Source organism: Sphaerodactylus townsendi, linkage group LG05 (assembly GCF_021028975.2).
Source record: "Sphaerodactylus townsendi isolate TG3544 linkage group LG05, MPM_Stown_v2.3, whole genome shotgun sequence".
Taxonomy (NCBI): Eukaryota; Metazoa; Chordata; class Lepidosauria; order Squamata; family Sphaerodactylidae; genus Sphaerodactylus; species Sphaerodactylus townsendi.
This window is the reverse complement of record NC_059429.1, coordinates 133,320,110-133,344,757: the sequence shown is the minus strand read 5'-3', so window position 1 is coordinate 133,344,757 and position 24,648 is coordinate 133,320,110. Positions and strand designations below refer to the sequence as shown.

Below are 24,648 nucleotides of genomic sequence, written 5' to 3'. Positions count from 1 at the left end.
CCCAGGATTACAATTGATCTTTATACTGCAGAGATCAGTCCCCCTGGAGAACATGGCTGCTTCAGGAGGCAAACTCTGTGGTTTATCATAGGCTGTTTCCGCACGGCCACGCTGGAGGTTGGGTCGGTGTACATGACGCCGACCCAACCCCCCCGGGACCGTTTGCACGAACGGCCCCAAAAACTACCGGGAAGACAGTGCCGCGCTGCGCCGTGGCCCGATCGACTCACCTTCCCTGCGGCCGTCCGGCACGTTCCCAAGGCCAGGGGACACACACCCCCTGCCCTGCATGACCGCTCCAGAGTCACAGGGTGGGGGGGCGTGCCTGTAGGCCTCAGCAACGCGCCGGACGGTCGCAGGGACCGTAAGTCGATTGGAAAAGGGGGGAGGGATGGCGCCTTCCAGCCGCTGCCTTTCGTATGGCAGCGGTTGGCAGCCACTGTTTCCCAAAAACCCTGCTCGGGGAGCGAGGTTGGGAAACAGCGGCTTCATGCCACTGGGGAGGAGCGAGGGCGGTGCGGCTGTGAAGCAGCTGCGCCCCCAATGCGAACAGCTCCCTGGGGACGGCTTTTTGCAGTCCCCAGGGCGCTGTATTTGGCCCTTGCGGAAAGGGCCCTAGATTCTAGGCAAACCCCCTCTCCCACTTCCTCCTCTATGCTGATGGCTGTGCTGCATCTCTCCAAAAGTGCTCAATGTTAGGTTTCATACCTTAACTCGGTAAACAGACTGTATTGTTGATCAGCAGCGTTTATTGGCAGGCAACAAAGCACCCAGTTCTGGAAAACCGGGCTTTTGAAATCTTTTTTATCCAAAAGTAATCCCCCCTCCCGTTTTCCCAAAGAATGTGAGAGCTATTTCAGAGCTGAGGCGCCCCAAGAACGGTGACAGATAGAGATGAAGCCACCTGGCCTCCTGCCTCCACAAGACAATGGAAACGTCCAGTTTCCCACGGGATCAGAAATGTCAGGGGTAAGCCCAGTTATCTACTCAGTGTGCGAAGCCATAAAGAAAAGATCAAGGAAAGAATGTCCCATTACAGCAACGGTAACCTATAGCAGTCTAGTTACATATACCTTGTAGCAATTACATCAAGGTAGGAATGCATCTCAATCAATTAGATACAATCACCGGCAATATATTTTGTAACACTACATTGAGGTAGGAAAAAATTTCTGGGCATTATGATTAAAGAGGACTTGACCTGGGGCGTACAGACTGCCGCGGTGGTTAAGAAGGTCCAGCAAAGACTGTACTACCTGAGACTTTTAAGGAAACAACAACTGGATGAAAAACTCTTGGTGTCCTTTTACCACTGTGCTATAGAGAGTGTCTTAACCTACTGCATCTGTGTATGGTTCTCCAAAGGGTGATCACTACTGCACAAAGGATTATCGGCTGCCCTCTCCCCTCCTTAGAAGAACTCTATAATGCCCGAAGCCTAAAAAAAGCCCAAAATATTCTGAGAGACCCGTCTCATCCGGCACACTCTCTTTTTGAACTGTTACCATCTGGCAGACAATACAGCTCTATCAAAACTAGGACAAAGAGGCTTAGAGACAGCTTCTATTCTAGAGCTGTGGCTATGCTAAACTCCGCGGCTTTGTGTTGATGTGTTTGGGGCTGTGTAGGGATGGGTGGAGGAAGGGGAAAGTAAGGATGGGGTATGAATCTGAAATTGTGTGCATCGAGGAATGCTGCTGTAAATTTCTTTGTGTGTGCACAATGACAATAAAATGCTGATGCTTATGCTTATGCTTATGAAGGCAACTAGGTGCAATCCTAGAAGAAGAGTTGGATTTATATCCCCCCTTTCTCTCCTATAGGAGACTCAAAGGGGTCTACAAACTCCTTACCCTTCCCCCCTCACAACAAACACCCTGGGAGGTAGGTGGGGCTGAGAGAGTTCCGAAGAACCGTGACTAGCCCAAGGTCACCCAGCTGGCGGGTGTGGGAGTGCACAGGCTAGTCTGAATTCCCCAGATAAGCCTCCACAGCTCAGGCGGCAGAGCAGGGAATCAAACCCGGTTCCTCCAGATTAGAGTACACCCGCTCTTAACCACTACGCCACTGCTGCATTGGTCTCTTAACAGTGCTTTTCTGACTTCAGAATCACAAACGAGGTCTGCATCATCCAAAGAAACGGGACGGGGATTTCTCTGAACACACCTACCGGTTTCAGCCTCTTCCTCTCCAAGCTAACGCAACCCATTGAGTCAAGCCAGCAGGCTGACGTTACCTGTTTCGACCCTGCAGCTTCTGGATCTCGGTGGTCTGCAGCAGGAGCTGCGTCTCCAACTTGTTGGTGGACAGCGAATTCTCCAGGAGTTGGATCTCAATGCGGGAAGTCTGATTGAACACCTGGGCAAGGCGGGGAGATAAACTGGAGGTCAGGGCTGAGACCCGAGCCAGGACTCCCTAGGCCCCTTCCGCACACATGCAGAATAATAAGAACATAAGAACATAAGAACGAGCCTGCTGGATCAGACCACAGTCCATCTAGTCCAGCTCTGTGCTACTCGCAGTGGCCCACCAGGTGCCTTTGGGAGCTCACCTGCAGGATGTGAAAGCAATGGCCTTCTGCTGCTGCTGCTGCTCCTGAGCACCTGGTCTGCTAAGGCATTTGCAATCTCAGATCAAGGAGGATCAAGATTGGTAGCCATAGATCGACTTCTCCTCCATAAATCTGTCCAAACCCTTTTTAAAGCTATCCAGGTTAGTGGCCATCACCCCCTCCTGTGGCAGCATATTCCAAACACCAATCACACGTTGCGTGAAGAAGTGTTTCCTTTTATTAGTCCTAATTCTTCCCCCCAGCATTTTCAATGTATGCCCCCTGGTTCTAGTATTGTGAGAAAGAGAGAAAAATTTCAATCATATCCCCCCTCAGACGTCTCCACTCCAAACGAAAGAGTCCCAAACGCTGCAGCCTCTCCTCATAGGGAAGGTGCTCCAGTTCCTCAATCATCCTTGTTGCCCTTCTCTGCACTTTTTCTATCTCTTCACTTTCAATCCACTTTCAATCCACTTTCAATGCACTTTGCAACTGGATTTTGCTGTGCGGAATTGCAAACTCCGCTTTCAAACAATTGTGAAAGTGGACTGAATGTGCGTTATTCTGCATGTGCGGACAGGGGCCTTAGATAAGCTCAGTGCAATTGTAATGTTTTTGTTGGTAATTTTCTGCATAATTTAGTCCAATCTAAGCTCTAGTCTAGTCTAAGATCATTAGGCTGGACTAACCATGAAGAGTCTAATGATCTTAGACTAGACTAGATCTTAGATTAGACTAGAGTGAATTACCAACAAAATTACCAACAAAAACAGTACAAAAATAGGAGAAAAGGTTAAAAAGAAGGAAAGATAAGTCGACATAAACATAACAGTAACAAGGCTACAATCTAGAAATCAATTATAATCGTATTGGAATCAAGTATTCAATGGATCTGCATTTACAATCTGGTAAGCTTTTCAGTCACATTGATAAAGATGAACTGATCGGTATACCAAATCACAACAACCTTAGTCATTGGTTATTCCAGTGATCTGACTGGCTTTAGCTGCATTCTCATGGGTTATATTTGAAAAAGAAATGAATAGATAAAATACATGTCGTTTTGGGTTCATAAAATATTATAATAATTCAAGATTGCTAACAGATGGCTAAAGTTATAATTTTAACTTTTATCAATTTTGTGTGTGTGTGTGTGTGTGTGTGTGTGTTGAAACCAGGTCGGGGATCATCTGAGAATTGAGCATCAATGTGCAAATCTGCAAGCCAGATTGGAAGAAGAAGAAGAGTTTGGATTTATATCCCCCCTTTCTCTCCTGCAGGAGACTCAAAGGGGCTGACAATCTCCTTGCCCTTCCCCCCTCACAACAAACACCCTGTGTTCAGTGGCAGCAGAAGAGAACAGTTTGGATCCACACCCCACCTTTCATCTCCTGTAAGGAGTCCCAAATCAACTTATAAATTCCTTTCTTTTCTCTCCCCACAACAGACACCTTGTGAGGTCGGTGGGGCTGAGAGATCTCAGAGAGAATCGTGACTAGCTCCAAGGTCATCCAGCAGGCTTCATGTGCAGGAGCAGGGAAACAAACCAGATAAGTCTGCCCCTCATTTGGAGGAGGGAGGAATCGAACCCGGTTCTCCAGATCAGAGTCCACCTGTTCTTAACCACTACACCACACTGCACCACACCACAATTACAGTTAGTCTCCCAGACTATAGAGATCACTTCCTCTGGAGGAAATGGCTGCTTTGTAGGGTGGACTCTAAGATATTATGACCTCCTCCAAATTCCGCCCCAAAAACACCAAGAATTTCCCAACCCAAAGTTGGCCACCTGATGGCCTGTCCTTTTGCTCTGACCCACTCAAACAAATGTTGGGGAATCCCAACAAGACTCCATATTCTGGTCCTCAGAGAAAAGATGCCTTCAGCTTGAGGGTTTGGACTTTCGAGGCCTCCCCCGTCCCAGGCCAGTGGCGTAGTGGTTAAGAGCAGGTGCATTCTTATCTGGAGGAACCCGGGTTTGATTCCCAGCTCTGCCGCCTGAGCTGTGGACGCTTATCTGGGGGATTCAGATTAGAAGAAGAAGAGTTTGGATTGGGGGGGGGGGGGGGGCAACTCTGCTTGTGCGTGCCCATAGAAAGGGCTCTGAGTGCCACCTCTGGCACCCGTGCCATAGGTTCACCATCACTGCCCTATGAGGTAGGTGGGGCTGAGAGAGCTCCGAGAAGCTGTGACGAGCCCAAGGTCACCCAGCTGGCGTGTGTAGGAGTGCACAGGCTAATCTGAATTCCCCAGATAAGCCTCCACAGCTCAGGCGGCAGAGCTGGGAATCAAAGATTAGATACACGAGCTCTTAACCTCCTAGCCTGTGCACTCCCACACACACCAGCTGGGTGACCTTGTGCTAGTCACAGCTTCTCGGAGCTCTCTCAGCCCCACCCACCTCACAGGGTGTTTGTTGTGAGCGGGGAAGGGCAAGGGAATTGTAAACCCCTTTGAGTCTCCTGCAGGAGAGAAAGGGGGGATATAAATCCAAACTCTCCTTCCTTCTTCTGGTGTTCAGAATCACGTTCCGCCTTCATGCCATTCTAGACACCTCCCGCCGTGTCAACACCTGAGCCTCCACGTCAGTCAGCTTCCTGGTCTGCTCGGCTGTCTGGTTCAAGAGGTGCGTCCCGATCTCCAACATGGTGGCTGTCTGGTTCTGAACCACGTTCTGCTGGATCTGCACCATCTCCGACTTCATAGTCATCTGGACGTAGCTCTCCAGCTGGAAGGAAAAGAGCCAAAGGGGACAACTCGGACGGTTACTCTGTCAGACTGCACAGGGAGGCCATTGAAATCCACCAACGCCAAGGCAACTTCGACAAGAAGGAAGAGACACTGAGAACTAACCAAACTTGGCTACCGGTACTTAAAAACACCAGAATCGAAGGTCAAGGGCATGCTGGGTTTATGGACAATGGACTCCACTCAGACACAGAAGAAGAAGAAGAAGAAGAAGAAGAAGAAGAAGAAGAAGAAGAAGAAGAAGAAGAAGAAGAAGAAGAAGAAGAAGAAGAAGAAGAAGAAGAAGAAGAAGAAGAAGAAGAAGAGGAGGAGGAGGAGGAGGAGGAGGAGGAGGAGGAGGAGGAGGAGCAGGAGGAGTTTGGATTTATATCCCCCCTTTCTCTCCTTGCCCTTCCCCCTCACAACAAACACCCTGTGAGGTGGGTGGGGCTGAGAGAGCTCCGAGAAGCTGTGACTAGCCCAAGGTCACCCAGCTGGCGTGTGTGGGAGTGCACAGGCGAATCTGAATTCCCCAGATAAGCCTCCACAGCTCAGGCGGCAGAGCTGGGAATCAAACCCGGTTCCTCCAGATTAGATACACGAGCTCTTAACCTCCTACACCTACGCCACTGCTGCTACATAATTGATCCATTGTTTACAATGGTCTCTAAAATCTTCTTTATTTTCCAGGTCTTCATAGTTTAATAATTTGGCAAGATTTACTAATTCCATAAGTTTGAGTTGATTTTTTTCCAGCTCTTAGCCAACGCTCATCTGGCTGCTGTAACTAAATATTGAAATGGGGTTTTTGAATTTTTACCCGCAATCATTTTGCAAAAACCTAAAAGGTACATTTCAGGTAAACACCTCATCTTCCATTTCATAATTTTTTTGTATCTCATTATGAATTTGTAACCAAAGCGTTCTTATTTTTTTACACGTCCACCATCGGTGGAAATATGAGCCTGGTCATATTTTATATGAGAAGTCATATAATTTTATAAGAGAATATAATTTTGAGAATATATGAGAATATGATGTAATATGAGAAGTAATATAATTTTATATGTGAAGTCTATAAAATTATGTGAAGTCTATAAAATTATGCATGGGGTAGAAAATGGTGACAGAGAGACATTTTTCTCTCTTTCTCACAATAGTAAAACCAGGGGGCACCCATTGAAAATGCTGGGGGGAAGAATTAGGACTAATAAAAGGAAACACTTCTTCACGCAACGGGTGATCGGTGTTTGGAATATGCTGCCACAGGAGGTGGTGATGGCCACTAACCTGGATAGCTTTAAAAGGGGCTGGGACAGATTTATGGAGGAGAAGTCGATCTCTGGCTACCAATCTTGATCCTCCTTGATCTGAGGTTGCAAATGCCTTAGCAGACCAGGTGCTCGGGAGTAGCAGCAGCAGAAGGCCATTGCATTCACATCCTGCAGGTGAGCTCCCAAAGGCACCGGGTGGGCCACTACGAGTAGCAGAGAGCTGGACTAGATGGACTCTGGTCTGATCCAGCAGGCTCGTTCTTATGTTCATATGGTTCTTTAGAAGAAGAAGAAGAGGAAGAGGAAGAGGAGGAGGAGGAGTTTGGATTTATATCCCCCCTTTCTCTCCTGCAGGAGACTCAAAGGGGCTTACAATCTCCTTGCCCTTCCCCCCTCACAACAAGCACCCTGTGAGGTGGGTGGAGCTGAGAGAGCTCCGAGAAACTGTGACTAGCCCAAGGTCACCCAGCTGGCATGTGTGGGAGTGTACAGGCTAATCTGAATTCCCCAGATAAGCCTCAACAGCTCAGGCAGCAGAGCTGGGAATCAAACCCGGTTCCTCCAGATTAGATACACGAGCTCTTAATCCCCTTTCGTGGCGTTTGCATTTTAAGGGAAAAGCCGGCACAATATCGATATAAGGAATATCAACATTACCTTTAAAGAGAAATATTGTTATTTCAGGTAATATCATGTCGACTTGCACAATTTTTCCCTTTGAGCAACATGGGGGCAGGCGGTCGTGAGCCATGCAGCGCACAGTGGGGCAGCTCCTCATATTTAAACAGGGAAATACAAAGAAACCCCACTGCGTAGGAACTACTGGCCTAGGAGCATTACAGAAAGCAATCTATCAATAATGGGACTTCCTGTCTTTCTCTTGCTTATTCTATGAAGCTCCCTGTTTCCCCAAACAAAGATTGTCTCACTGCCAGTGTGGTGTCATGGTTAAGAGGAGATGGACTCTTATCTGGAGAACTGGGTTTGATTGTCCACTCCTCCACATGAGCTGCAGACTCTTATCTGGATTTGTCTCCCCACTGCTACATTCCTGCTGTGTGGCCTTGGGCCAGTCACAATTCTCTCCAAACTCTCTCAGTCCCACTGATCTCACAAGCTATCTGTTGTGGACAGAGGGGGAAGAGTTTGTAAACCACTTTGAGTCGCCTTACATAAGAGAAAGGAGGGGTATGATCAGTGGTGGGATCAAAAAATTCTAGTAATAGGTTCCCATGGTGGTGGGATTCAAACAGTGGCGTAGCGCCAATGGGGCTGGGCGGGGCACAACGGGGGGCGTGGCCGGGCATTCCGGGGGCGGGGCATTAATAATTTCTCTGTTACTGGAAAAAACTCTTACTGTAAAAAAAAAAGTTCCTAATTTCCAGCTGGTATCTTTCTGTCCATAATTTAAACTCATTATAGCAAGTCCTATCGTCTACTGCCAACAGAAACAACTACTTCTCCTCTAATTGACTGCCTGTCAAATACTTAATACTTTCAAATACTTCATTTTGTTTCTAGAAATCAAAAGAAGGAGACTTTCCTTAAAGAAGGCACTTTACCCTATTTCTAAAACATGTTTTTAAAACAGCCCAACAACAGGGAGAATGATCCCGTTTTCTACCTTCGCTAACCAGCCACGTAGGAAACAACAGGACTTGATGATTTTTGGACCTAATGGAATTTCTAACGGAAAAGCGGACCCAATTAGTAACCCCCTCTCGGCACACACAAATAATTAGTAACCCACTCTCGGGGACTGGTGAGAACCTGCTGGATCCCACCTCTGGGTATGATCCAAACTACTACTACTACTACTACTACTACTACTACTACTACTACTACTACTACTCTTCTTCTTCTTCTTCTTCTTCTTCTTCTTCTTCTTCTTCTTCTTCTTCTTCTTCACTGTAGGGCTAGTCTCTGGAGGAACTCCGCAGATTCTCTTGCCTCTTCACCGGTGCCAAGCCTGGCTAGGAGCCATTCCGAAGAAACAGAATTATGTCTCAAGGCAAGCTGACCTCTGTTGTCTTGGAAACATTTTGCTATGAAGCACAAACTCAACTCCCCATGCATTATCTCGGGGTGAGGGCATGCTGCAGGCAGCCTGGATCGATGCCTCCTGAAATAAATAAACACATCTTCTTGGGGAGAAATTAATCTCCCTGAGAAATGTTGGCAAACGAAAACGTTGGAGGCTCAGTCTGTCCTTGAAATCCCTCTGGCTTTCAAGCCTTCCTTTTCCCCACTCTCCCGGAATCTCCAAACTACAGGGAACAGCTCCCTTGGGGGAAATTGCCGCTTTGGGAGGGGGACTCGATGGCATTACGTCCTGTCCTGGATAGGGTCAGGGTGGCCTGATCTTCTCACATCTGGGAAGCTAAGCAGGGTCGGCCCCGGTTAGAATTTGGATGAGAGATCTCAAGGTTCAGTTCTGGTCGCCGCATCTCAAAAAGGACATTGAAGAGATAGAAAAAGTGCAGAGAAGGGCAACGAGGATGATTGAGGGATTGGAGCACCTTCCTTATGAGGAGAGGCTGCAGCGTTTGGGACTCTTTAGTTTGGAGAGGTCTGAGGGGGGATAGGATTGAAGTCTATAAAATTATGCATGGGGTAGAAAATGGTGACAGAGAGACATTTTTCTCTCTTTCTCACAATACTGGAACCAGGGGGCATTCATTGAAAATGCTGGGGGGAAGAATTAGGACTAATAAAAGGAAACACTTCTTCACGCAATGTGTGATTGGTGTTTGGAATATGCTGCCACAGGAGGTGGTGATGGCCACTAACCTGGATAGCTTTAAAAAGGGCTTGGACAGATTTGTGGAGGAGAAGTCGATCTCTGGCTACCAATCTTGATCCTCCTTGATCTCAGATTGCAAATGCCTTAGCAGACCAGGTGCTCAGGAGCAGCAGCAGCAGAAGGCCATTGCTTTCACCTCCTGCATGTGAGCTCCCACGGGCACCTGGTGGGCCACTGCGAGTAGCAGAGAGCTGGACTAGATGGACTCTGGTCTGATCCAGCTGGCTTGTTCTTATGTCTTTATGTTCTTAAGGAATACCAGGTTTGAGAGACCTCCAAGGAATACCAGAGTTCTGGCACGGAGGTCAGCCAGCCATAGCAAACCACCTCTGTCCCTCTGTCCTGACCAGGATGGCCCAGGCTAACCTGATTTTGTCAGATCTTAGAAGATAAGCATGGTCAGCTCTGGTTAGAATTTGGATGAGAGGTTCCAAGGAAAACCAGGGTTGTGGCCTGGAGGCAGGCAAAACCGAACCACCTCTGTTCCTCTGCCCTGACTAGGATGGCCAGGCTAACTTGATTTTGTCAGATCTCAGAAATCAGGTTAGAATTTGGATGAGCGACCTCACTTACATGAAAGACCTCCTAGGAATACCAGGGTTGTGACGTGGAGGCAGTTAATGGCAAACCACCTCTGTTCCTCTGCCCTAACCTGGATGGCCAGGGCCAACCTGATCTTGTCAGACCCAGAAGCCAAGCAGGGTTCGCCCTGGTTAGCGTTTGAATGCACCGCCTACAAGGAATACCATGGTTGTGACATGGACACAGACAATGGGAACCACCTTCAAATGTCTCTCGCCTTGGAAACTCTATGGGGTCCCCTTATGTCAGCTGTGACTTGTTGGCAAAAAAAGTCATAAGAACATAAGAACATAAGAACAAGCCAGCTGGATCAGACCAGAGTCCATCTAGTCCAGCTCTCTGCTACTCGCAGTGGCCCACCAGGTGCCTTTGGGAGCTCACCTGCAGGAGGTGAAAGCAATGGCCTTCTGCTGCTGCTGCTGCTCCTGAGCACCTGGTCTGCTAAGGCATTTGCAATCTGAGATCAAGGAGGATCAAGATTGGTAGCCATAGATCGACTTCTCCTCCATAAATCTGTCCAAGCCCCTTTTAAAGCTATCCAGGTGAGTGGCCATCACCCCCTCCTGTGGCAGCATATTCCAAACACCAATCACATGTTGCGTGAAGAAGTGTTTCCTTTCATTAGTCCTAATTCTTGCTCCCAGCATTTTCAATGAATGCCCCCTGGTTCATTGTCCCAAGAAGGCATTTTCTACGGGGGACTTGGTTGCCTCATCAACAGTTGTAATTGGAGGAGATCTCCAGATGCCACCTGGAAGTGGCCTTCTGCTGCTGCTGCTGTTCCTGAGCACCTGGTCCGTTAAGGCATTTGCAATCTGAGATCAAGGAAGATCAAGATTGGTAGCCATAGATCGACTTCTCCTCCATAAATCTGTCCAAGCCCCTTTTAAAGCTATCCAGGTTAGTGGCCATCACCATCTCCTGCGGCAACCTATTCCAAACACCAATCACACGTTGCGTGAAGAAGTGTTTCCTTGTATTAGTCCTAATTCTTGCCTCCAGCATTTTCAATGGATGCCCCCTGGTTCTAGTATTGTGAGAAAGAGAGAAAAATTTCTCTCTGTCTACATTTTCTACCCCATGCATAATTTTATAGACTTCAATCATATCCCCCCTCAGACGTCTCCTCTCCAAATTGAAGAGTCCCAAACGCTACAGCCTCTCCTCATAAGGAAGATGCTCCAGTCCCTCAATCATCCTCGTTGCCCTTCTCTGCACTTTTTCTATCTCTTCAATATCCTTTTTGAGATGTGGTGACCATGAGGATCAAACTCTGATGGCTTCTCCTTCCCATAACTCCCCCACCCTTGAACACCCATACTGGACACTTTTGCTCATTGTGGTGTGAAGCACATACATTTATTTGCCTATCCAAACTAAAACAACTCGTATATGATGCAGCAGGGTCATTGCTCACAACGGCTTCTGCCCAAATAAATGCGCTTCCCCAAGACTCTCTGTTGTTTCGGCTGCAGCTCTCTCACAGAGCAACCTCTCCGGAATTTGTCCTTTAGGGAACAATTTGTCTTCTCTGCTTGGTTTTCAAATTTCACAATACCCTGTGTTGTTTATGTACTTTGGAAGATTTAAATAGCGGTTTGCATGGGGTATTCTTTGGCTTTCATTTGAGTGGGGTTTTTTTTCCAGGGTTTTCTTTTTCCTTTGTGGAGAAGCTGTACTCTGATGTCTTGTGTGAGGGCCGGTTCCACGGAGCGTCCCTCTGCAAGCTGGAGTGGTGTAGTGGTTAGAGCAACTGGAGAATTCTAGAAGTCTTGAATGGACATTTTCACGCTGTCATGATGCCGTATGAATGTAAGAAGAGCGGATTTTAAGTTTAGTGGATATGTTTTTGATGAATATACTCAGAGGTGGGATCCAACCAGTTCTCACCACTTCTCTTGAAGTGGTTACTAATTTTTTCTGAGTGCCGAGAAGGGGTTACTAAAGCAACCTCCCTGCCCAATAGAGACTGGGGATGCGTGTGTGCAGCAGCGCCACTATTTGAATCCCACCACCATCGGAACCTGTTATTAAAATTTTTGGATCCCACCACTGAATATACTAGATCTAGTATTGAAAAAGATAAGCGAGAAACTTGTCTTATATATGATTCCTGCTGTGAGAATTTTGTTAGCGGCAAAATGGAAGTCCATGCAAAGCCCGAAGATAAAGGAATGGATACAGAAAATGATTGAGTTTATGTTAGTAGATAAACTGTCTATTAAACATCAGAATGTAGAGGAGTGGAGGGGATTGGGATCTATTAGTGGAATGTGTCAAAGAAAAAGAGGGTTACGAATACCGAATGTTAGGTGTTCAGTATCAGTAAACAATAAGGGTTGAAAGAAGTAGCTAAGGGTAATAAGATGATTGCTATTTTGATCTTGTGTTATTTAGGGGTAGTTGCAGTGGTGGGATCCAAAAATTTTAGTAACAGGTTCCTATGGTGGTGGGATTCAAACTGTGGCGTAGCGCCAATGGGGCGGGGTGGGGGGAAGCCAGGGGCGTGGCCACACATTCCGGGGGCGGGGCATTCCTGGGCAAGGACGCAGCTGCTGCGCCGGTCCTTGGACAGGAAACGAATGCACACAGGCGCAGGCTGCCACGCACGCCGGTGCACCTCCTGCTAGACTGCTTCAAGTTCTGCACGCTACTGCTGAGAGGAGGGGCGTAACTAAGGCAAAAATCACATGGCAAAATCACCCATTAGTAACCCCCTCTGGGCACATACAAATAATGAGTAACCTACTCTCGGGAACCGGTGAGAACCTGCTGGATCCCATCTCTGGGTTGTTGTAATAATGTGAGGAGATTTATAAAAGGTCTTTCCTTAGAGGCAGAAGGATAGGATTGAATTATGATGATTGACGTTAGTATTTCAATAAGCTCATCCAGGGATTGAACCCATGACCTTGGTGTTAATTTCCTCCACAGTCCAGCAAGGGAGGTGCAGAAGTTGTTCGTCTTTTGCAAACTGGAAACTAAAGCAGATAGCCAGGTCTGCATTAATTTGATCAATTCCTTTTACAGACAAGGGTCTGCATCACCAGTGCCCCCAATAATAATAGAAAATAGGTGGTTATCTGTTCTTCCAAAGATGGGAGGCGTCTCTAAAATATGCATATATAAGGTGACCAGATGGTCACCTTTCTGAACCGGGACGGGGGGTAGGTGGCCGCACGCGCAGCCGCAGGAGCGCACTGCCTTCTGGGGCTTGCCGTTTCCCGCCCTGTGACAGGGCAGGAAACAGCAAGCCCCAGAAGGCCGTGCTCCTGCGGCCGCGCGCGGGGGAGGCTGCCGCACTGCCTTGCGCCCCAGAAGGCAGTGCGGCAGCCTCCCAAAAATCGGGACAATTTCAATAACCCGTGGGATGCGGGACAAATTGTTTGAAGGCGGGACTGTCCCGCCAAAAGCGGGATGCCTGGTCAGCCTGTGCATATACCTTTAAAGATGTGGACAGGTAGCAACCCATGGGGATGAGCTCTGGATTCTCAGTAGTGACTCTGCATTTGTGTCCAATCACTGACTCGGGTTGCCAACTCCTTGTGGGGAAAAACCTGGAGAATTAGGGGGTAGGGCCTGAGGAGGGATGGGCGGGGCTTCCACGGCAGCCATTTTCTCCCGATGAACTGATCCTCGTCTTCTGGAGAGCATTGCAACAGTGGGAAATCTTCAGTGAGGCCTGAGGTTTGGCACCCCTATCAGTGGTTTATGAAAAACAGCCACGATATATTCCAGGGAAGTAAGGCATATGCAAACCCTTCCCCCCTTCTCTCCCCCCCCCCCCCAGTGATTGTTCTGTTGCTTCTCTGGCTTCCCAACAGCTGGGAAATATCTATATCCATCCCCCGGGGATCCAGCAACACCAGCCCAAAAATATGCCAAACGGTTTTGCACAGTTTCAGAATAAACATGCCATTTCCTCTAAAAAGTTCCATTCCCCCAAATGTTGGGCTAAAATGCTTTGGAGAAAAATAAGTCATCACTCAGTTTGTGTGATCGTTCATGAAACTTTAATGGGAGACTGATTGAAACAGAATGGCCCGGCAGCTGTCGATCTAAGTCTAGGGTTCCTGGCCAGGAATTAAGATCCTAGACTGTTCCATCGATCAACAGAGTTCACATAGTGAGGACATGAGAAGGGCCTTTTAAGTGGCAGCCCCACAACTGTGCAACAACTTCCCCAAGGAGTGCCTGGCGGCTGCCCCCCCCCCCTTTCACTATTAGGAGGCAGTTAAATAGAGTTTTATTTAGTCCTACATTTGACTAATTTAGTTTGTCTTTATTAGCAGTCCTAATTGGAGATTTTAAATTGGGCTCTGTAGGTTTTTTTAAAAAAAATTGTTGTTTTGTTTACATTATCTTCTGACTCGGATAGCCTAGGCGAGGCTATTCTCATTAGATCTTGGGAGCTAAGCAGGGTTGGCCCTGCTTAGCTTTTGGATGACAAACCACCTCGAAAACCCAGGACACAACACGAAAGCAGGCACTGACAAACCACCTCTGAAGGTATCTTGCCTTAAAAATCCTACAGGATCACTATGTCAGTCGTAACTTGAAGGGAGGGAGGGAGGGAGGGAGGGAGGGAGGACGGACGGACGGACGGACGGACGGACGGACGGACGGACGGACGGACGGAGAGAAGGAAGGGAGAGAGGGAGAAAGAGAGAGAGAGAGAGAGAGAGAGAGAGAGAGAGAGAGAGAGAGAGAGAGAGAGAGAAAGAAAGAAAGAAAGAAAGAAAGAAAGAAAGAAAGAAAGAAAGAAAGAAAGAAAGAAAGAAAGAAAGAAAGAAAGAAAGAAAGAAAGAAAGAAAGAAAGAAGTCCCCTTGAGTTCTGCCAGGTAGAAAGGTGGCTAACAAGTATTTAAAATAAAACAAAAATAATAAAACCTGAGTTGCTTGCCTTCCCAAAAACCACCTTGGCAGAGCATCAGATTACACAGCACAATGTACACCCCAAGCACATCAACGCTGCACAAAAGGCTATTGTGGGTTTTTCGAGGTTGTGTGGCCGTGGTCTGGTAGTTTTTGCACCTAACGTTTTGCCTGCATCTATGGCTGTCATCTTCGGAGGCAGGTCACGGTAAGATGTGTTTCTCTCCAGGGCTCCACCAAAGGATGTTATAAACGAACCTGCTTATCCATGTTCACAAACAACAGAGTTAAAATAATGGCAGGAAAGACCAGAAGAATCCCAGCACTGCCTGGCTGATGCGCGTCAGGCTACTATGGACTTGGGATGCTGTATCCCTTTACTCAAAAACCCACATATTCATGAAGCAGGACCTAGTGACGTCTCACGATACGGCCTTGTGATGCCATATTGTGGGTTGTTGTTTTTTTTCAATGAACAGTTCATCTGCATTAATAGCTTTGAAAAGATGGACCAGCAGTGAAAAGATTGGAGCGACGGTGGCGTAGTGCTTAAGAGCAGGTGCACTCTAATCTGGGGAACTGGGTTTGATTTCCTGCCAAGGAAGTTGCTCCTGTCTCTACCGCCAGTGCTGGGCTTTCATCCGAGCCAAACTGCCAACTTTTCCTTCCCAAACAGAAGCCGGACTGCAAGCATTCCAGCACCTTTAATCCTTTTGCAGCTGCGTGTTTTATAAACACTTCATACCGGCGCACCAGTTCGGCCAGGAAGTGCAGCGACTTCATTCGAGAAATGCCACTCTCCAGGTGGGACCTGGGGACCCCCCTCAAATTATAGCTCATCTCCAGATGTCAGAGATTAGTTCCCCTGGAGCCGTGGCCGTGCTGGTGTAACCCCCATGCTCAGAATGGGTTGGCCCAGAAAGGGGTGGAGACTCAAAGCAGCAGAAGGCTGCAGAGCTCATGCAGTTTGGAGGAAACGAGGCTACCAGACTCGGACCTTGATTGCTATAAGCCCTTAACACCTTGTTAAGGTAACTGCAATGTTGTTGGGAACTACTGGGAAGGTGGTAGTTTATTTTTGCTATGTTGTAAATGTTGGAGTTTATTGTTTCAGGGGTTTTTTAATGTTTGTAATGGGTGAGAGTTCTCCTGGAAACCTTCATCATGTTGAATCCTGTTCATCAAGCCCTTGGAGTCTTCAGGAGCCAACCCACTTGCAGGAAGAATTGGACTTGGCAATAACAGAAGACTGTAACTAGAAGGATTTGAAATGAAACCTGAACAGGACCTTGAAGTGTGATGTTAAATGTTGATGTTATATGTTAAGAGAAGTAAACTGTTTTGTTTAAATTTGGTTCTTTGCAACTCCTTCCAAGTACTGCCCCACAGAACCCACGGAAAGAGGTTACACTGGCAGGGGTTGATGGGAATTGTAGTCCATGAACATCTGGAGTGCCATAGGTTCGCCAACAATACCCTGGAGCATAGGTGTCAAACTCACGGCCCTCCAGATGTTATGGACTACAGTTCCCATCATCCCCTGCCAGCATGGCTAATTGCTGGGATGATGGGAACTGTAGTCCATAATATCTGGAGGGCCGTGAGTTTGACACCTGTGCCCTGGAGCAAATGGATGTTTCAAGGGGGTTAACTCTATGGCAGACCTGGGCATTATACGGCCCACAGGCCACATCCGGCTGGGGAGCGAGGCGCCTTTGAAAACCCCACAGAAGTCGGTTGCCTTGGCTGCCGGCTTCTGCGGGGCTTTCAAAAGCGCCTCGCCCCCCTGCCTTTTGGCCCAGCCCTCCACAATATTTTCTGTTTCTTATGCGGCCCCATGGAAAAAATAATTGCCCACCCCTGCTCTATGGCATAGTACCCCACTGAAGCTCCTGCCCTCCCCAGAATCCATCCCCAAATCTCTAGGGCCCTTTCCACATGGGCCAATAAACCTGGGATGACAACAGTAAAAAAAACTCATTGGGGGGAAAATCTGTGTGAAAAACTTCACACAGATCCCGCCCCTAAAGCAAGTCTGCCCCGTGTTATTTCCCCCAAAACAGGTTAGTCAAGAGCACTATCTGTGAGTCTTTTTTAAAATCCCGGGTTGCAGCCGCTTCCGAGCGAACAGCCAGGCAGGGAGGCGCTTTTTTGGGCCGTGTGTTCCTTAAAAAAAAATTTCCCGGGGCCCATCTGCGTAGCCACGCAGGCGCAAAAGGTCGTAACATCAGGCAGCATGGCTGTGGGGGTTCACTCGTTCATGCCTGCGCAGCTATGCATCGGTGGGGGGTAAATAAAAATAATAATACACACCTCCTTGCGAAAGTGCCAATTCAGTGGGGTGCTGTGTGGTTTGTGTGTGTGTGGTTTCCGGGCTGTATGGCCGTGTTCTAGCAGCATTCTCTCCTGACGTTTCGCCTGCATCTGTGGCTGGCATCTTCAGAGGATCTGAATGTGCCAATTCACTTGCTGACTGCAGGATAGCCAGTCATGCCAACGGCCTGGGGCCACGCCGGATTCATTTATCCCAGCTCCAACCCGCTGTAAATTTGCTGTGCGGAAGGGACCTAGGAGGTTCCCAACTCAAAGCTAACAACCCAACCCCCAACCCCCATCCCCTACTGGTGGACAGGGGGGACTTGATTACCCTGTTCCATTGTCATTGCTGCAATATAATATTGTTAAAGAAGAGAAGAAGAGTTTTCTCTACCTTTAAAGAATCTCAGAGCAACTTACAAACTCCTTCCCTTCCCATTCCCGTGATAGACACCTTGTGAAGTAGGTAGGGCTGAGAGAGTTCGGAGAGAAGGCTAGGTTAAGAAGGACAGTTTATTCCTTTAGTAAGGCCGCATGAATTAGAAGAAGAAGGAGTTTGGATTTATATCCCCCCTTTCTCTCCTGCAGGAGACTCAAAGGGGCTGACAATCTCCTTGCCCTTCCCCCCTCACAACAAACACCCTGTGAGGTAGGTGGGGCTGGGAGAGCTCCGAGAAACTGGGACTAGCCCAAGCTGGCGTGTGTGGGAGTGCACAGGCTAATCTGAATTCCCCAGATAAGCCTCCACAGCTCAGGCGGCAGAGCGGGGAATCAAACCCGGTTCCTCCAGATTAGATACACGAGCTCTTAACCTCCTACACCACTGCTGCTCTTCGGTCTTTGAAGAAGAAGAGTTTGGATTTATATCCCCCCTTCCTCTCCTGCAGGAGACTCAAAGGGGCTCACAATCTCCTTGCCCTTCTCCCCTCACAACAAACACCCTGTGAGGTGGGTGGGGCTGAGAGAGCTCCGAGAAGCTGTGACTAGCCCAAGGTCACCCAGCTGGCGTGTGTGGGAGTGCACAGGCTAATCTGAATTCCCCAGATAAGCCTCCACAGCTCAGGCAGCAGAGCGGGGAATCAAACCCGGTTCCTCCAGATTAGATACATGAGCTCTTAACCTCCTACGCCACTGCTGCTCCTGTTGGTTGTGCGGGGAGGGGGAGTCCTATTACATTTTTGTTGAGAACCAGTTTGGGTGCTATGGTGACCCATTCTGAAAACAGAGAGACAGACAACCCACCAGCAGAGGAACCCGATACAAGAAGTTTAGCTGATGGATGGTCAGGATCAGACCGAGGGGGCTCGGCAGCCTTCCTCACAGGCTAGCAAACTCCTGCGGAAGATGGAAAGCTGTTTTGTGTTTGGGATGCAAATGAAAGACAGATGTTTCTTCCTCTTTCTGAATCCACCAGGGAGATGAGTTTCCCAAAACTCTTCTATTTTTAGGAGGAAGTTATAAACGAGGCGTTTGTTTGATATGATACATTCCAGGTGCCTGTTTCGCGGAAGGGCTCGCGGGAGATGGGGGACCGAGGACTTCAGATCAAAAGCTGGTCAGGCCACAGGAAAGCAGAAATGTGTAGGGGGCAGGGGAAAGAGGCAGCGAGACAAGAGATTGACTCAGCAAATAAAGACCTGATAGGGTCGTTTTCCCACCAAAAATGCTGCTCAGTCTTCCCGCTGAAGTGAATCACCTGGACTGGAGTGCTGCCATTTCAGTCATTGTACAGTCTCAGTGGTATTGATAATAAAACTGCAAAGATTGTCATGCCCTTATATAAAGCCGTGGCGTGACCGCACTTGGAGTACTGTGTTCAGTTCTGGTCGCCACATCTCAAAAAGGATATCGAAGAGATAGAAAAAGTGCAGAGAGGATGATTGAGGGACTGGAGCACCTTCCTTATGAGGAGAGGCTGCAGCGTTTGGGACTCTTTAGTTTGGAGAGGAGACGGCTGAGGGGGGATATGATTGAAGTCTATAAAATTATGCATGGGGTAGAAAATGTTGACAGAGAGAAATTTTTCTCTCTTTCTCACAATACTAGAACCAGGGGCCATTCATTGAAAATGCTGGGGGGAAGAATTAGGACTACTAAAAGGAAACACTTCTTCACGCAAGTGGAGGTCTTTCACATCAGCCACTGCTCGGTCCTGTTTTAACTGGAGATGCAAGGGATTGGACCTGGGACCTGGGACCTTCTGTGTGCCAAACAGCGGCTCTACCACGGTGCCATAATCCTTCCCCGATGCTGCCTCTGAAGAGCGAAATCCCACTTCGCCTTGGTTAGAACTTCCCTCCAGCCCCTTGACTTTGTTCTTCGAAAGCTTTCCTTGCCACTCATCCTGGCTACATCCCAAGGCGAGAATTTTGTGAATCATCCTGTACTGGGTAAAAACCCTGGCTTTTGACCATCTGATGACTCAGTAAGAGACAAGAGGAAGATGCATCTAAACCCATTCTCTGTGCCACCTACATAATTTTCTTGACCTCTAGGTTGCTGAGGTCAATAAGCATAAGCATAAGCACAAGCATTTTATTGTCATTGTGCACGCACAACGAAATTTACAGCAGCATTCCTCGATGCACACCATTTCAGATTCATACCCCGTCCTCACTTTCCCCTTCCTCCACCCATCCCTACACAGCCCCAAACACATCAACATGAAGCCCCGGAGTTCAGCATAGCCACAGCTCTAGAGTAGAAGCTGTCTCTAAGCCTCTTGGTCCTAGTTTTGAGGGCCCTGTATCGTCTGCCGGATGGTCACCGTTCAAAAAGAGAGTGTGCTGGATGAGACGGGTCTCTCGGAATATTTTGGGCTTTTTTTAGGCTTCGGGCTTCGAGAATTGTAGAGTTCTTCCAAGGAGGGGAGAGGGCAGCCGATATCCTCTGAGCAGTAGTGTGATCACCCTTTGGAGCCACTTTCCTATCTGCCACTGAGCAACTAAAGAACCATACACAGATGCATTAGGTTAAGACACTGTCTACAGTTAATAGCTGTGTAAAAGGACACCAGGAGTTTTCCATCCAGTTGTTGTTTCCTTAAAAGTCTCAGATAGTACAGTCTTTGCTGGGCCTTCTTAACCACCACGGCAGTCTGTACGCCTCAGGTCAGGTCCTCTTTAATCATGACGCCCAGAAATTTAAAACTAGCCACCCACTCTACTTGATCTCCATTTATAGTCAAGGGCTGAATTTCTGAGCTCTTCCTTCTATAGTCCAATGAACAGGCTGCTGCTGTGACAAAGGAAATGGTGATCAGGGGCTGATGGGAATTGTAGTCCACGAACATCTGGAGGGGCTGATGGGAATTGTAGTCCATGAACATCTGGAGAGCCGCAGGTTGCAGATCCCTGCCCTGGACAAAATGGCTTTCTTTGATGGTGGGCTCTCTGGTAATACATCTGGCTGAGGCCCCTCCCCTCCCAAACCCCACCCTCTCCAGACCCCACCTCCAAAATCTCCAGGTATTTCCAAACCCGGAGTTGGCAATTCAATGAGGAAGATGGATTTGGTCTTCCGTTTAACAGATGTGGGAAACATTGAGGGGTCAGAGCGGCTCGGGAGCAAGTCTGGAAAGCGTTCTGCCAAGCCACATGGCTTCCCTTTTTCGAAGTAGCGTCATTAATCTTCCAGTTTCACAGGGCAAACATTTTGTTTATGATAAATAAATAAATTCTGTGCGCCCAGCACAGTAAACACAGGCAAAAGGGGAGGGGGGGAGGCAGCAAACCAGGAGAACGCCTCTGGAACACAGCTTCGACTTGGCATCTTGCGTGCTCGCGAAAATTAAACTACCGACTGCTAACCAGCCGTAATTCATCATCCAAATTAGCCGGAGCCTTCAGGGGAGAGGGATCAGGACGCTGCAGCTAATTAGCCTTCCTCGGAGCTGAACTGAAATGACTTATTGCTTTTCGCAAACATTTTTCAGCAGCGCCCAACACGGTCTTGGCGATTTTCTCGCTCCCCCGCGTGAAGAAGTTGACTTATTTGTTCAAGGTGCCTCCCCTTTCTGTTACCTGTGGCAACGACATTGTGTAGCCGATTGGTTGCGCTGAGCCGTGCAGTTCTATGACACCACCCCATTCATTAAGTGATCGTTAGTGGGCTAAGGTCACCCATGTGACTAATCCATGAGAAGAAGAAGAAGAAGAAGAAGAAGAAGAAGAAGAAGAAGAAGAAGAAGAAGAAGAAGAAGAAGAAGAAGAAGAAGAAGAAGAAGAAGAAGAAGAAGAAGAAGAAGAAGAAGAAGAAGAAGAAGAAGAGGAGGAGGAGGAGGAGGAGGAAGCGGAAGCGGAAGCGGAAGCGGAGACAGAGGAGGAGGCGGAGGCGGAAGCGGAGGCGGAAGGAAGAGAAAGAAGAGGAGGAGGAGGAGGAGGAGGAGAGGAAAAAGAAGAAGAGGAAGAGGAAGAGAAAGGGGAGGAGGAGGAGGCGGCGGCGACGACAATGATGATGATGATGATGTATCTAATTTTAATTCCACTCTAATAAACTAATAACCTAATGACAATGATGACAACAACAAGGGAGTTTGACATATCCCTTTCTCTCCGTGTAAGGAGACCAGGGATCTCATAACTTCCTTCCTCCTTCCTCTCCCCACAACAAACACCTGTGGGGTAGGTGAGGCTGAGAGAGCCTAGAAGAACCAGATCTAGCCCAAGGTCACCCCTAGCTGATGCAGGTATGAGGCTTGAATCTGAATTCCCCAGATAAGCCTCCACAGCTCAAGTGGCAGAGCGAGGAATCAAACACGGTTCCTCCAGATTAGAGGGCGCCTGCTCTTAACCACTATGCCACGCTGAAATAAAGTAAAGGGAATATCTACAGCAACAGGGGAGTATGCCAACAGGGGAGTATCTACAGCATCTACAGTATCTACGGAATCAGCTCTCCACTGGTGATATTCATCGCTATTTCCTCAATCAAGGGGATAGTCGGAGGGCTGGTCTAGCAACTGTTAAGAAGAATTGGTACACCCATTACTTCTTAATGTGAATAGACCAGGCCTCCAAGCAGTGGCAACTTTCTGCTTTGAAAAGGGGCAGCCAAGGTACTCCTAGGCAAGTCGTGGCCAGAGCTCACACTGTCTTACCCCATTGTTATTACGCCACTGGTTGTGAAGCAGGGACAAATTAAGCTAATTTCAAGTGTCAGAAGCAGTGGTGTATCTGCCAGAGGGACATGGGAGTCAATTGATCCGGCTTCCCATTTGATTACATTGGTAAACCAGCAAGTTTTGTGAGGCTGCTCAGCTACCCTTCAGCTTGACAGAGCCTCCGCCAGCTAAAGGAGCAGCTCAGCGGGACCACTGGGCTTGAGTCCCTCAGCCCCTCTGCCCTTCAGACAGTGGAGATCCAACTGGCTATGTGGCATGCTGGGGCGGGCACGAGAGCAGTGGGGGTGCCCAGAGCAGGCCACTGGGGCCATTTTCCCGGTGCGCCTCTGGTCAGTAAGATGCCATCTCTCACCAGATTCTAATGGTAAGCATCTGCGGGGGACCCTTGAAACGGCAGGACCCGTAGCATAAGTTACTTTTGCAACTAGGTTCATCCAGCACTGTTGCCAACCTCCAGGTGGGGCACGGAGATGTCTCAGGATTACAATTGCTCTCCAGATGGTAGAAATCAATTCCCTTGGAGCAGAGGTGGGACCCAGCAGGATCTCACAGGTTCCCGAGATACCACCATTTGTGTGTGCTGCCAAGAGGGGTTACTAATGGGTGATGTTGCCACGCGGATTTTGCCTTAGTTACGCCTCCTCTCAGCAGTAGCCAAGCAGAACTTGAAGCAGTCTAGCAGGAGGTGCACCGGCGCGGCGTGGCAGCTCATGCCTGCACTGCTTTCCCGCCTGCGACTCATGCAGCGCTGCATCCTGCTACAGCCCTCGCCTAGAATGCCCTGCCCCGGAATGCCCGGCCACACCCACGGAATGCCCCGCCCATCCCCATTGGCCCTACGCCACAGTTTGAATCCCACCACCACGGGAACCTGTTACTAAAATGTTTGGATCCCACCACTGCCTTGGAGAAAATGTCACTCTGAAGGGTAACACGTTAAACTGTGGAGATTCCTCTCCCCCCTTAAACCCGCCCTTCTCAGACTCCACCCCTCAAATCTCCAGGAGATCTCCAGGCCCCACCTGGAGGCTGGCAACCTGAGTTCGCGGTCATCCACGCGGATGACTTCGATTCTCACAGGAACGGTTCCTGCCGAACCTAGCAGGATACGACTCTCCCCAGGGAAAAAAGGACATTTCAGTAATCCCGGAGCTTTTTAAAAAAATCTCAGGATTAGCACAGGAAACGGGGAGGGGGGGACGGAAATGGCTGCAATGAACCATGAATTTTGTGAAAGCAAACATGGAAAGGCAAGAGCGTGGAAGGATATTTTTTAACAAAGTCCATCAGATTGTCCTTTATTTAAAAAGGAGAGAGGATTCACAAACACAACGGGTTTTCTCAGCGCGTAAAAGAAACCTCTGGGTGGTTGTGAGAGGAGGAGGAGGAGGAGGAGGAGGAGGAGGAGGAGGAGGAGGAGGAGGAGGAGGAGGAGGAGGAGGAGGAGGAGGAGAAGAAGAAGAAGAAGAAGAAGAAGAAGAAGAAGAAGAAGAAGAAGAAGAAGAAGAAGAAGAAGAAGAAGAAGAAGAAGAAGAAGAAGAAGAAGAAGATCATTTTGAATTTATAACCCGCCTTTCTCTTCTGAATGGAGTCTCAGCTTACAAATTCCTTTTCTCTTTGATCTAAGTATCTTTGTCCGAAAGCTGTACGGATTCAGAAAGCTTGCTTTGTAGTAAGTCAGATTCAGGACAGACAAAATGAAGTACTTCACACAGTGCATAGTTAAATTGTGGAACTCACTGCCGCAGGATGTGGGGTGATTGCTGCTACCTTGGAACAACAACGAGTTTGGATTTATATCCCCCCCCCCCTTTCTCTCTTGTAAGGAGACTCAAAGGGCTTACAGTCTCCTTTCCCTTTCCCACCCCCACCCCCACCACAAACACCCCGCGAGGTGGGTGGAGCTGCGGACTAGATCCAAAATCACCTAGCTATATGTGTTGGAGTGCACAAGCTAATCTAGTTCACCAGATAAGCCTCTGCTCAAGTGGCAGAGCAGGGAATCAAACCCAGTTCTCCAGATTAGCGTGCACCTGCTCTTAACCACTGCGCCACTGCTGCTCCTAAGAGGGCAAGGTTGAGGGACAGGCAGGGTACAATGCCAAACAGTCCACCTTCCAAAACAACAACTTTCTTCAGGGGAATCGATTCCAGTAGCTTGGAGTTCAGTTCTCCAGTCACCACCTGGAGCTTGGCAACGTGGCAAACAAGGCTTCCGGCTGAGTCTGTCCACAGCGTTCTGACAGCCGCCTCATTCATCATTGCCCGCCCAATCACTGCCTGCTGCCAAGCCACCCCGGAGACCCGAGAACTTATCCAGCCCCCGGTCTTCCCCTCCCCTCCGGCTCCAGCCCATGTTTGAGTATGAACCAAAATTAATTTCTCCCGAGATGAA

At 48.5% G+C, this 24,648-nt stretch overlaps 1 protein-coding gene across 1 annotated transcript in view; it reads right to left on the bottom strand.

Annotated features, from left to right (window-relative positions):
* ANGPT4 (angiopoietin 4) overlaps positions 1-24,648 on the bottom strand; it is a 59,314-nt gene that overhangs the window by 24,969 nt on the left and 9,697 nt on the right. Inside the window, exons 2-3 of the mRNA XM_048497936.1 lie at positions 5,127-5,282; positions 2,237-2,358 (exon numbers count right to left, since the gene is read on the bottom strand). Of these exons, the coding sequence (XP_048353893.1) occupies positions 2,237-2,358; positions 5,127-5,282 (278 nt within the window). The remainder of the gene's footprint in view (positions 1-2,236; positions 2,359-5,126; positions 5,283-24,648) is intronic.